Here is a 13,771-nt window from a genome sequence, read left to right on the forward strand (position 1 = left end):
GACAGCGAGTGTCCGCCGTCATCGAGTGAGATGTTTTGATGTTTGCCTGTGTGCACGTGACACCATGCTTGTTAATTTAGCTTGTAAGTGAATATTTACAGCAGTTTATACAGCTAATAAATGTGCTAACCTTACTGCATATAGCTGTCTAATAACTTGCTATCGCAATCAATGCTTCGCCATTCAGGCGAAACTGCACATTTTTATTAGTGGCTTGACTTTGGGGTGTACATTTTCCCGCTTAATGCATTTTTTCTTGCATTTACTTCCAAAATGTACGAATGAAGCTCTATGTGCTCCTAAATGCACTATTGGTCAGCTGGAACAGGAAAATTTCAACCATAAGTGAACCAATGGAAGCATCAGTGATGACGGGAAATGGGCATTGCCTCAGTGCTGTTGTACCGCGTCATCGTTAACAAATACACAGATGACATTGCAGTGATTTTGGCCCCACGATTCACTACACCTCTAAATGTGATAGCATTATAGGCAGACTTCACCCACTTTGGCAGTATCATTGTCTGGCGTAAAAGCTTGTGCCAATCCCAAAGGCAGTGCAGTCTAACACGCCATCTCAAAGCACTAGCTGTCACGAGGGAAGAATGCGAGAACTGGCATGTGATGCGCGCACCAGACATTTCAAAGAGCTACTTTGGCCCGGCACAAGCATATGTGCGATCACAGTCTAATCGCTAGTTCATTGGGCTGCTGTGCATTGGGCTGCTTGTACGCGTTGGGGTCAGGCATGTCAGAAGGGGTAGCTGGCTGAGGCCCTTGTCTAACTCATCCACGTTGAGGATGTTGTTAAAGGGAGGAACAGGTTCTCATCAAGAACCACGAGTACTGGGTTTATTTGCAATGTCTACACGAGGACTAGAGAACATTATGTCTGAACAATCTAGCATGACTGAATTGAAGCACACCTGAGTAGCCAAAAAGGCTGCTTAAAACCCCTCTGTCCTCTCTAGATCCCTAGGCCAGGGAAATCTGCCGTCGCACCTTCGTTCAGTCGGAGCATCCAAAGTCGCCGAAGGATCCGCTTTGAGGGCGAGGGTGTGCACAATCACTCCGGCACCTTTGTTCGTTGAACACAAAGAAAGAAAGGGAGTCTCGTAGACAGGAATTGTCATGCTTGACTCAACTCAAACTGGCGTATCTTGGTTCCTGGGGTGACCCAGCAGTTAGCTGGGGCATTTGTCAAACGACCGTGGCAGTTACTAGGGTTTGTGAGGAAGCGGCATAGAGCGCCCTTTTCCAGGAGTTTCTTGCTCCCAGCGTCATGGTCAGTGGCCGAGTGACATCCAATCAATCACGTGTTCTTTAAATCGTGTTTCACCCGCCTTGGTTGCTCAGTGGCTATGGTGTTAGGCTGCTGAGCACCAGGTCGCGGGATCGAATCCCAGCCACGGCGGCCGCATTTCGATGGGGGCGAAATGCGAAAACACCAGTGTACTTAGATTTAGGGGCACGTTAAAGAACCCCAGGTGGCCGAAATTTCCGAAGTCCTCCACTATGGCGTGCCTCATAATCAGAAAGTGGTTTTGGCACGTAAAACCCCATAATTTATTTAATTTAAATCGTGTCTCGCCATGATGTCGTCGCTGGTCTGCCCTGTGGGACATATTGTTAGCTTCACAAAGTGATTCGTCACAGTAGGGCAGGACAGGTTGGAAGGTCACTTCCCCCTCTGGCCGATCATGACATGCTATGCTGGAAGACAGATGTTCAATCCCACCATCAGTCATGCATTTCTTTAGCATTATAGGTGGACTTCACCCACTTTCGAGGTGTCTAACAGAAAACTCGAGGTATGTTGAGCGAGCACATCACAGTGTGCACAAAATCAAAAGTTTGTAAGAGATGCGAGGTATAGAAATGGCACTTCGATAAGTCAGATTGTGAAAGGTTTCTTGCGACACTCGCGTGCTCAGCTGCCGAGATGTCTGAATCATAACAATCTAAGTATGCTATTACATACCTAGAGAATTCGAGCAGCTATGTTCTGGCCTAGTATGCAAAAAAAAAAAGAAGAAAAAGAAAAAAGATGGCAGTTTAGCACCGATTGGTTGCGATATTGATGGCACGGGTGCACACATGGTGCAACGCGATGGCGGCCACACGTACTAGGTGCCACCTTTGCAAAAACATTGCTCTTGATATAATCTCTATCTTGTGTGCCAGTGCTTTTTATCCTGCAATTATTTGTCAGGTTTCTTGTGCGATTCTCTTCATAATGCTTACTAAGTGAAAGCGAGATCAGCTAATTAAATAAAAGTTTATTTCATTGACATGTGTGGATATCATTAAATCGTCAGTGTTTATTACATTGGTGGTCAGCATTAAAAGCCTTACATTTCTTGATATTTACTGTGGATCATATACATGTAAATACAGCTTCTTGACTCATGTTTCCCTCGTAGCCACACCAAGGATGGCTTCACAAAAGTTCAGATCCCCAGTGCGGATGCCACTTTACGGGAAGTACTTGACCAAATGCTCAAGAAACGCAAGGGCCTGTTACGTTCCTTGGGTAAGTGTTGGGCAATTTCATCTCTCTTCAACCTTTGCCAAATGTAGGGAGAAGTCACTGTGAATACAAAAGGGTCACAACAAACATTCAAGAAATTTCACGTATTGCGTGAAAAATAGGCTTGTACGAATTTCAGATTTTTAGTTCAAAGCGAAATTAAGCGAATAGTAATGAGTGTCTATTGAAGAGAACAGTTCGAATAGGTGAGCAATTTGCATAACACCAAAAAATTACAAATCTAAAAAGAAAAGGAGAGGAGGCTTTGCTAGCGAAGATGGAAAATTTCACTTTGGAGTCATTTTATCCTCAAAGTGCTGTGTTTATATATCGTCATGCAAAAACAGAAGTTGTCCACCATTTTAATGGGAAGCAATTTTCTGATTGTCCAGCCACTTTTTGGCTGGCGAGCCTGTCTTGCCGTTTTCATGAGCTGATCCTGGGAATAGTGTACTTAAAAATTATATGCCACAGGGATGGGTATGTGCACTAGCCTTTGCCACTGGGTCTGTGTCACTGGGACAACTGGGTATATGCCACTGCATTTTAGTTTGCTTTCAATCTTATATCTTGCCATTACAAACATTGTTTTACTTATTTTAAGTGCAGTTACCGACCAATTATTTGGACATGCTTGATTATTTGGACAGCTCTGCAGCACTGCTACTATCCCCATGGACTTAATGTATAAGGACGACCAAAATTTCAGACTCTGCACGCCCATGTGCTAATTTGGTCACTGAGTCAAGCAGAAATAGCAACAATAATGCATTAGCATTCTTAGGGTACTTCACGCACTTTCCAGGGACTATGTATCTATGTATGTTTTTATATAACCATTTTCTCACCTACCTTGGTCACTGGGTAGTCCGTCGTCGAATGGGTAGCGCGTTGGGCTGCTTTGTTGAGAGAATAGGGTTCAAAATCAACCATTGGACCAACTTGGGTCACTGAGCATGCAGCAATGTGTACATGCATTTCGGTCTTCAACGAACCAATTTCATGCTGACATGGGTCACTATAGACGTGGGACTGGGTAGGTACAGCAGTTCGAAGATATTCTTTGACACTGACTTCTCTTTGATGCCACTCTTTGATGCCAATTTAGGTAACTGGGTATGTGCCAGTAAGTGTATGCCGCTCTACAATGAACAACTTTGACGCCAACTTGTGTAACCAGGGGCGCGATCGGAGATATTTTGTTCGATACGCGTTCTGTTCAGTTGCTGCAACGTCACAAAGTTGCAGTATGCAAAATTTGTGACAGCGGGGCGGAGAGAGCAGCCAATCAGGAAGCGGTGACCTCCCCGGAAGTTTATCTCCGTCGTTTGTCGTCTGCTTGCAAACAGTATACTACAAAGCCAAATGTTTCTCGTCTTCCAATTGAATGAAATCTTTATCTAAAAAAATGTATTTTTTCTTCTCAAGCCCAAACACGTTTTCAAATAGTAGTACGTGTGACTACTGCAATTTATAACTATTAGGTTCTTTGCGTCGTCCCTAGGTGGTGTCGCGCACAGCGAGAAGGAAAAAGAAAAAAAAAAAACGACGGGAAGAGTGGCGCACTTTTCAAGAGGCAGCGACAACATCCCAGTGGCTCGCTGGCACCGATGGTCTTGTCGATTTCTCTGTACAACCAACGAATTATTTGTTTCGAGAAACAAAAACGACGCCGGAATTCACTTTCTGCCATCTCTTCAAACGCGTTTCGCACCGCCACCCGCTCTCCTCCTTCCTCTAGAAAAGCCAGCGCAACAACCTAAGTTTCCAACGGAAGCGCCATTTTTTATAATTAAACTATGAATTGGATTCAAACGTGCCATTCCGCAGCCGAAAAGGCCGCCTGTTGGATCCAATCCAATCCACCAGACGCGCCATGCGAAGTCGTATGATCGCTCCAAACTTCTCAACTCCCGTCGCGTTCGGACGAAATGCTCGGTGGGCGGATGATTGACAGGAGCGTGTCGTCATTTTGACGTCACCAAAAACGGGGCGGCGCCCCGCGGCTGGCGACGTATGCGCGGAGTAGGCCAATCGCGCGCGCCGGTAACCGAACGAACGCGCCGAACAACCATCTCCGATCGCACCCCAGGTGTGTGCCACTGGGAGTGTGCTCTTCTGCAATGATGGGAAAGCTCCCTTGAATTTCTCCAGTGCTAAGCGAAATTGAACCCACGTCGCAATGGTCCCTCAAAGGCAGCAACCCCCGGCACATTAGCAGGTTACGCCACAAACGAGCTGGGTATGTGCTGCTTTCAATGAACACTTTTGATGCCAACGCTTTAGCGAGCTGTGCCATGAATACACTGGGTATGTGCCACTCTTCAATTAACCTCTCCCCAAGTTGGGGGGCACTGAGTACATGCCACTGAGTGTGCGGCGAGCGAGGGAACCATTACCAGCGTTCACAAGCACTCGTGCTCCACACTTCTCGTCTCGGAGGCCACATGCGGACTTTTTGGCAGTGCCACTAGATGGTGCAGCGCATCCAGAAAGAAGCACGAGTAAGGAGCTCAGTTGTCGCATGACATGTTCAGCATTTGCACGCACCGGCGCGCCATGCATTTTGGAGGCCATATACAGGCTTCGCAGCGGTGGCACTAAATGGTGCCAAGTGTCCTTAGGGAAGCGCGATAGAGGATAATCTGTAGTACGTGTCTCACACATAGCTCGTTTCGCCAGTGGCAATATCTGGTGTCACTAAATTGATACAATGCTAAACACACTACTGTTGACAGTCATCATGAGATGGGTTCTGCCACATTTTTTTTTTTTTTTTTAATGAGGCCATGCTGCTGGTGCCCCTCAAAACCGAAACAAGAAAACCTAGTCGATCTAGTAGTTACTGATGATTCGGTGCATGCATTGACTGTGGTTTTGTCCATCTGCAGTGAAAGTGTGGCAATGGTCGAGATACGGGTTGCGATTTTGCAGTGATGCCTTCTACTCAATTATGTGCCACTCAATCTTATGATCCACTGTCCATGGCAGGTTCAACCCACTGATAAGGCGTGCGGTGCGTCACTCTGACCAGTTACGGAGCGCAAAATGTATGAGAAGGAATAGCATAAAAAGCACTGCTAGGAAATCACGGCAACGGAGTGTCTGGGCCAAAGGCAAGTGTATGTGCGTGCACCAACACACTGAAAAACTCGGGCCGTGTTCTTGGATGATCACTTTTTCGTGAAATTTCACCTGACTAGCACGAAATGTGTTGACAGGCCGCAGCATTTCCACACTGTGATAGCGTGCTTGGCACTTTGCCAAGAATGGTGTCGTTGATAAATGCCATTGCGGCTTGCACTAGTCACATAAAATATTGTGCGCTTGGCACAAGGCTTCTTTGATTATGCAGTCCTGGACTGCCCATAAACCGTCTGCTGCTTCCAGTATGACTAGCTCTGACATAAAGGCATGTTGCAGTCACGTGACCCAGCTGCCAGGGACTGTGAGGTGGCTTGAGGTTTCAGCTGAAAAAACCTTGACTAAAAATCGATCTTGTGACTGCCATCGTTTGCTCATAGGTAGCCCACCACTGCTAATACTAAGGGGATTCATTGCCGAGGTCTCATAGATATGGCAATCTTGGAGGCCACGTTGCAGACATAACTGCAAATCTTCCATAGTGGAATATCGTAGCCTGAGTGCGTAGTACATGTTCTGAAAGCACAGTTATAGTGCAGTTTACTTCACGCTCTCTCTCTCTCTCTCGTCTGGTCAGTCACATAGCCACTGTAAGCTTGCTTATCATGTGCGAAATTTAATGGAAACTTATACACGAACACAAACAAAATCATAATCATACCGCGTCGCTGTTCACACAAAAAAGCACTTGCAGATATTACAACCATACATTATGAAAGCAACTCAATAGGCTAAGAAAGTGCAGTTACGTTGCACAGGGTCCTAAAAAATTGTAAAACCCGTCTGCAAAAGGGTCAATCGCGTCTTTACGTACAACGTGCATCTAGGACAGACAGCGCATGTGTTTTATCGCAAAATGCCACCATCTGTTAATCATGCGCCTCAAAAAGCAAACGCTGAAACTTGGCAACAGAATGGGAGATCAACATATGTGAACAGCAATTCGCAAAGTTCCAATTGTATAGCATTCCAGCTACCAGCGACAAACAGCCACATGCAATATGATATGCGTCTTCCCATACCGGTTTCACTCAACTGAAAGACGAAATGCACCTGTTTACTACACACAACAATGAGCAGGACAGATTTCATGAAACAGGTCAAGAAAAGCAAGCATGTGCGCATGACATATCACTGTGCTTGTTTCTTAAAATATCCAAGGACACCTAAGCACTTCTTTTGAATTGTGTATGCAGAAGCATTAATTCTCAATTGAACGCCACTGAACGGTCCTTTGAGTTACGAACTCTTCGCAGGCAAGCGAGTGTCTTGAGACAGTTGGCGCGTTTTGATTTGGCCTTACCCAGGCGCAGTTAGAACACAGGTGAGAGCTTGCACGAACAAGAAACGCGCAAATAACACGGGCTTCCGAGAGTGAGGGTGACTTGGTGTGGCGGTGATGCCCTCTCCCCTCCCGCTATACCGTGACATCAGGTATTCCCTTTTGCCCGCTCTGCTCCGTCAAGGACCAAGCCAGCGTAAAGAGCGTGCAAGGCACTCTCGTGATGTGGCGTCACAGCCAATAGGAAGTTTCGCTGCTTCAGATGCCGCCACTTAATGGGCCATTTAATGTTTTCACATCAAAAACACAAGGACTAAAGTGGGAGCAATTCCATGGCTCGTGCAGAGCTTGCATGATGGCACAGAAAGCAAAGATGTAACAGAGGTGCTAGCTGAGTGCACAATATCTGCCGTGTGGAACGCACAAAGTATGCGGAAGCATGCAGCATGTTTCACAATATCATGGCGGCAGACACCACACGCATGTTTTTCAGACAGTCATCATCTGCTAGCCGCTTGTGCTGGTCTGAGCAAAAATCTGCTGACAGCTCCGAGAGCCTACAAACAGTCCGCGAAAAAATTGGCTGTGGTTTAGCTCTGGTTAAACCTGGTTGAATTGCGAAAGCAACATTGCAACCGCTTTCATTCTTTCTAGCCTGCTTAGCTTTCGCCTTAGAATTTAACTGTTCCGAAGCAGTAGAGCAACTACATTCAGATGTAGACTCTTCGTCGGTAACTTCCATGGCGAGACTGATCAACCAATGCGTAGCGCACCGCTATATATCCCAGTAAAGCCGCCACGAAGCGAGCGCAAGGCGAGGAGGTCGTCATATCAACGAAGAGACCACCTGTTAGGCATGGCGTCGGCTCGGGGGACACAGCACATGCAACGAGCGGCTGACGTCACGCGTCGTCATAGCAACGGAGAGGGCCGACGTCACACCACCTGCTAAGCACAGCGCCGCTTTTGTGGGAGCCACGGCATACGCGTCGAGCAGTTAGACCTGGCATAGTATTGAATAAAACGAACGCGATTCTGGCAGCTCTCGGACTGGTGGGTGAAGCTTTCGAAGCTGTCTCAGAAAATCGAATGTGGGACAGTAGTCCCAAGGAGTCCGGGACGGATAATCGAAGAGGCACACTGTGCCAAAACTGCTGTAGCTTGTAGACATTGATGCATCTTGCGCTTGTCACATGAACGATAGCATGCTTGGCACTCTGCCAAAAATGCCGTCACTTGTACCTGCGATGTGTCTTGCACTAGTCATTCAAAATTGATGGTATCCCCAAAAGTGATGATCCAAGAATACGGCATACCTTTTTTTGGCCCACTTGTAGAATAACTTCACTTGGGTATTTTAGGGTGAATCAGGTATTCTGGACTTACAATTACTCCAACTTTTTGGTGGTCCCCATCAAGTCCAAATTATCGATCGGCAACTGTATAAACACTACAGGTTATAATCTCTACTTGAATTCACATTACTTAGACCTCAACTGCAGTTGAGTGTGCCAATTTTTTTTCTTCTTTTTACAGCTCCTGCAGTACAGAAAATTTATTTACTGACTTTCTCTTAGTGTTGTGGTTTGGTCTACTTCATACCTCAAAGCGAAGCCACGGGAGCATTTCGTGTTCACCTGTTGTGCGGCCCAATGTGTCGGCAAATGAAATAGCTCAGAAAAAGGCGGGTGGGGCTGTACACAGAAAATTTGATCAATTTTTGCCTCAAATATTGAGATATAGTCTCTCCAGAGGTAATACCCTTACACTAAAATATATGATAATTCTGTAAATAACTATTCGTAACTCGTACACTTAGTATGTTCTGGATAAGTATAGTACATAAAAAAGCGTCACAGTTCATTACTTGCATAAAAATATACACTCGGACATTAAGTAATGCCCGGCATGAGCCGTGCACAAGGCACTGTGGAAGCTGGCTCTAAGCGGTTAACGGCAGATAACTCTGTGCTGTAGTTATTATGTACTAGTAATTGCTGCTTATTACACAAAACTGTGGTGCCTAGCATTTTAACACTGTAGTGTTAAGGGCCCCATGTTGCAGAATATCTCGTGTCGATGTCATAGCCGGCGTTGGCATCCTGTGAGCTAACATTGCCATATAGTATACTTAAGTATATGTATATGCCGCACCTTGCTATATGACATGCAGTATATCTGGGTTATATTGCCACACCATTCTCACTAAAGTTGCTCATACATTCTTACATTCTTGACAAAGTTATTCCTCAGAAGTATGAGAATGACAGCCTATAAACAAATGTCAGGAAAAAAATACCAACACCGCATGCCTTTGATGTTAAATCTTCTCAGACTGAAATATTACAAGTGCGAAAGAACAACAGAAACCTGAAAATGATCTCATTTTTGGGTGCTGCTGTGCACCGTCTCCGGGAACAGCCCACGCAAGAGGGCACATTTCTACCAGAAAGCTCGCCTTCATGCATAGTATTCGCTCCCAGTGTTTCCCGGTAAACATTACGGTTACATGAGCTGCAGTTGCTGGAAAGCGTGAGAAGCACTCGGGGATCTTTGAATGCTATCACGTTTCACTCTTAAAGATGAAGCTTATGCATCCTCCAAATTTTTTTTACACCCTCTCTGGGCTGCTAAACCGCATTACTCTTCAGGTTCGATTGTACACACATAAACTTTAAGAAAAGTTAAATGTATTGGTTTTGATAACAATGCTACCTGATGTATAAAAGGTTGTTTTTGTATGCCAGAAACAACGCGACACATGCTTTATTTTAAAGACCGGTTGTCCTGCAAATGTGTAGGGCCTGAGTTCCATGTCGAAGACTACCGGGAAGTGGGCATCCCTATTGACTTGGACACCACCATCAGGAGGAGTGGCACCCTTGAGTTCACCCTAGTGTCCGAGGACGGTGAGTGCTGCATGACCTAGAGATGCGAATCGTTGGGAAAAAGTCTAAATTTTGGCAGGAAAAGGAACATTTCTTTCCTTTCTTTCTTTTCCCCCCCTCTTGGGCAGCTGAAAAATTGGCGAAAATTTCCAACCTTGATAATAACATTGTAATATTGTTAAATTTTTTTGCAGGTAGGGGACCAAAAGGTTAACCCAAAACTGTGCAGATCATCTGTACAGTTTGTCTTACGTGTTTCATTTGCTTACATGTTAGTGTTTTTGTTTTAGGTGTTTGGGTTACGAACATCTACACGGTGTTTGTAGAAATATTGTTTTACTGTCACATAGACTGCAGCAAATATGCCTGGTCTTGTATTTCTAGCCACGCAAATGTACTGACTGTCTGTTCGTATTCTTCCCCTGTATAGATCTAAATATTCTACTCTTGAACACCAGTTTAGAGCAAGTGCACTATCCCACTGCCATAGCTTGGTGGCTATGGTGTTGTGCTGCCGAGCTCGAGGTCGCAGGTTCGATCCCAGCCGCAGCAGCTTATATGCAAATGCAAAAACATTTGCTTAATTGGATTTAGGTGCACATTTAGGGCAGAAAAGGTGTTTCACATCCGCCACCAAGGTCTGTGAGTGGTGGCGCTGGCTAACATTCCCAGGGTTCCACTAGGAAACACAAATACCCAAGAAAGTGGATGGGAAAACGGCGCCGTGTTAGCTCAATTGGTAGAGCACTGCAGGCGAAATGTGAAGGTTGTGGGATCGTTCCCCACCTGATGCAAGTTGTTTTTTCGTACACTTTCATTTCCATTAATTTATCGTTTCCTTATTTCATTTATTAAGCACAAGCAATTTCGCCTACGTTATCCTTGGTGTCAGTGTTTGTTGGCTTCTTATGACTAAAAATCGGGCCCGTCGGTTAACCCCCTTTCTTCTCGTTTATTACATAATGAGGGTCTCGAATCCGGCAACATTGATGCCTTCAGGTAGCATGTGTGGGTTTATTGACCGGTTGCCTTCACCAAAAAAACATTCTGTTCTCGTGACGCCTGCTGGAGAAAGGATGTTCCATATCTGCCACCAAGGTCTGTCAGTGATGGCACTGGCTAACGCTCCCAGAGTTCTACTAGGAAACATAAATACCCAAGAAAGTGGATGGGGAAACGGCGCCACGGTAGTTCAATTGGTAGAGCATCGCACGCGAAATGCGTAAGTTGTGGAATCGTTCCCCGCCTGCGGCAGGTTGCTTTTTAATCCACTTTCATTTCCATGAATTTATCATTTATTTCCCCTATGTTGTCTTTGGTGTAAGTGTTTGTTGGCTTCTTATGAAAATATTTATTGTTGCACATATGCACGATTATATATATTGTAATAGTATAAGCAATCTATGTAGTCAAAAGCATGTTCATGATGTTTGCTAAACAACTATATGACAAATTCATTTGGTTTCAGTGAAACCAAGGCTCAGTACGTTAACACTGTAGCAATACGCGCGACAGTTGATGCCGCCGTCACTTGTTTGGACACTGATCACTTCGTCAAGACATTTTTTTTTTCCTCCATGGTGGTGATGGGAAGGGAAAGATGATGGTTGTGTGAATGAAGCCTAACCCACTCTCCGTAGTTGCTCTGCATATCTGCAAGGATGGTTCTATGATCCTTCAGCACTCCTTACAGTCACAAAGTAAGAGTGCAGCCCCTTGGGTGACTTGGTACAGCATCCTTTAGTGCCTGCATTGAGCAGTGCAAACCAAGACGAGAAAATACACATACACACTTGATTGCGTGTGTACCTTAAACGAGTACTGACATGACAGTTTGACCTTCTTTTTTTTTTGCATTAAATGAAGGTCCTGGACCTCGAAATAACAAAAGAAATGTACTAGCAAGCCTGAGAGTGCCCTAAATAAATTATTGTAGAAGCCTTTCTACAAAAGTTTGGCATAGCACTAAACAATAGGATGAGAACGTAAGACGCATGTATGTAGGACAGACAAGACGGCGCCTCAACAAATGCATCAGGTAACATGCTCAGTCTCTCTACAAAGGACGTGGGAGCAACCTAGCTGTTCATGTGGTTGTACTGTCGATTGCGGTTGTACTCTGCGTTTGTACTCTGGATTTTGATAAGTACCATATTCTTAGGTGACACAAGAACCAAAGAATGTGTAAAATTGTTAAAGTGTATGCAATTCATAGGAAGGGCCCATCTTGCGTCAGTGCACCATCGCTCAGCTTAATTGTTGAAGAGGATTATCTGGACAGTTTGATCATCTGGTCAAGTGACTTGGCTGTGTGCTCTGGTTGTTACATTCGCTATTTGGTGTCACACTGAACTGAATCTTAACTGCTTGCATATCATATTTCAATATATATGTTCTTCCTAATAAAACTTGTTGTTAGTGTGCGCTTATGTGTTGTTTTTGTTTGTCCCATCATTTAACACTGTTCTGAAAGTTTGAATGTACCAACAAGCTGAACTTTCAACCCTTCTGCTTTTCTACGAATAGTTTCAGTTTCGTTTACCAGGAGGTGCGTGTGCTGTGATGTCATGGCACAGACAGCGGTCATGTTGAAGCAGTATGTTGTGATGTTTTGGCACTCTCTCCAGCTCGCTCAGTCATCTGTTATGCTGCCATTTTCGGCCACATAATGAGTAGCAGCATAGATTTTCTTTGTTGGTCATTGCTTAATGCACGCTAGGCTGCAGCAGATGCGCTCGATTCGCTACACTTTTTTTATTCACTGTGTGTCTGCATTTGTGCGTGCAGTGGTGTTGTCAGCAACCCAGCCAGATGATTATGCTGACCGGGACATGACCGCCATGGAGGCTCACCTGTACCAAGCATTCAACGTGGCCCTTGTGCCTCGCATTGGACGTAACACTGAAGTCCAACTAGGTGAGCAAAAAACTGCACTCTCTGAAACTACTACTGTCACACACCCAGTGACGTGATATACACACACACACACACACACACACACACACACACACACACACACACACACACACACACACACACACACACACACACACACGTCTGCCCATTCAGCCCTTATTGACTGCTCTGCCGGCATTATTCAACTCGCCCTACCATATGACGTGGAGCCTTCTGATCCGAAGCCTAGTCAACTGTGCTCTGCTGAATGCATTCGACTGCCCCATCTTGCTGTGACGTTCACTGTCGCCGACGGTGAACATCACAGCAAGATGTCGCCGACGGTGAATACATTGTGTCACCCAACTTTGACGTTCTCTGTTCGCACAACGTCACATTCCCCACACACAGTCATCCGTTTGAAGAAAAATACCGCGTGTCTCCCAATTGTGAATTTCGTTTCTCTATCCTCAAGTGCTGCCTCAGGGTATCTCCCTTGCAGCCATTGCACCAGCGTGCAACTACAATATTTCCACCTTAACTTCTAATGCATTGTCGCCTACCAGTCTCAATTCGGATCATGCAAATATGTTACAAAGCGTGACAGAAATGATTGCCTCTTACATTCCGGCTCCCCACGTGAACATGTTCCATTGCCCTCTCGCATCGTACTGGGACACATTTGATCTCAATGACCGACCACTGGGCCAAATATCCATTGTGAAGCATCACATCAACACTGGCGATGCAAGCCCTATACACCAACAACCCTATCGTGTATCCTCCACTGAGCAGCAAGTCATACAGAAGGAAGTTGAGAAGATGCTTGCCTGAGATATCATTGAACCTTCTTTAAGTCCTTGGGCTTCCCCTGTCGTTTTTGTTAGAAAGAAGGATAACAGCTGGCGCTTCTGTGTAGACTACCAGAATCTTAACAAGGTAACGAAGAAGGACATGTGCCCCCTGCCATGGATAGATGACGCCCTTGACTGCCTCCATGGTGCAAAATATTTTTCTTCGATTGACCTGCGT

General features: G+C 45.3%; 1 protein-coding gene across 3 annotated transcripts in view; it reads left to right on the forward strand.

Annotated features, from left to right (window-relative positions):
* Sin1 (SAPK-interacting protein 1) overlaps positions 1–13,771 on the forward strand; it is a 136,707-nt gene that overhangs the window by 97,299 nt on the left and 25,637 nt on the right. For all 3 annotated transcript variants that reach the window (XM_075685914.1, XM_075685907.1, XM_075685900.1), the window contains 3 exons: positions 2,424–2,533; positions 9,758–9,865; positions 12,632–12,760. In XM_075685914.1, coding sequence (XP_075542029.1) covers positions 2,424–2,533; positions 9,758–9,865; positions 12,632–12,760 — 347 coding nt within the window. The remainder of the gene's footprint in view (positions 1–2,423; positions 2,534–9,757; positions 9,866–12,631; positions 12,761–13,771) is intronic.

Source organism: Dermacentor variabilis, chromosome 1 (genome assembly GCF_050947875.1).
Source record: "Dermacentor variabilis isolate Ectoservices chromosome 1, ASM5094787v1, whole genome shotgun sequence".
Classification (NCBI taxonomy): domain Eukaryota; kingdom Metazoa; phylum Arthropoda; class Arachnida; order Ixodida; family Ixodidae; genus Dermacentor; species Dermacentor variabilis.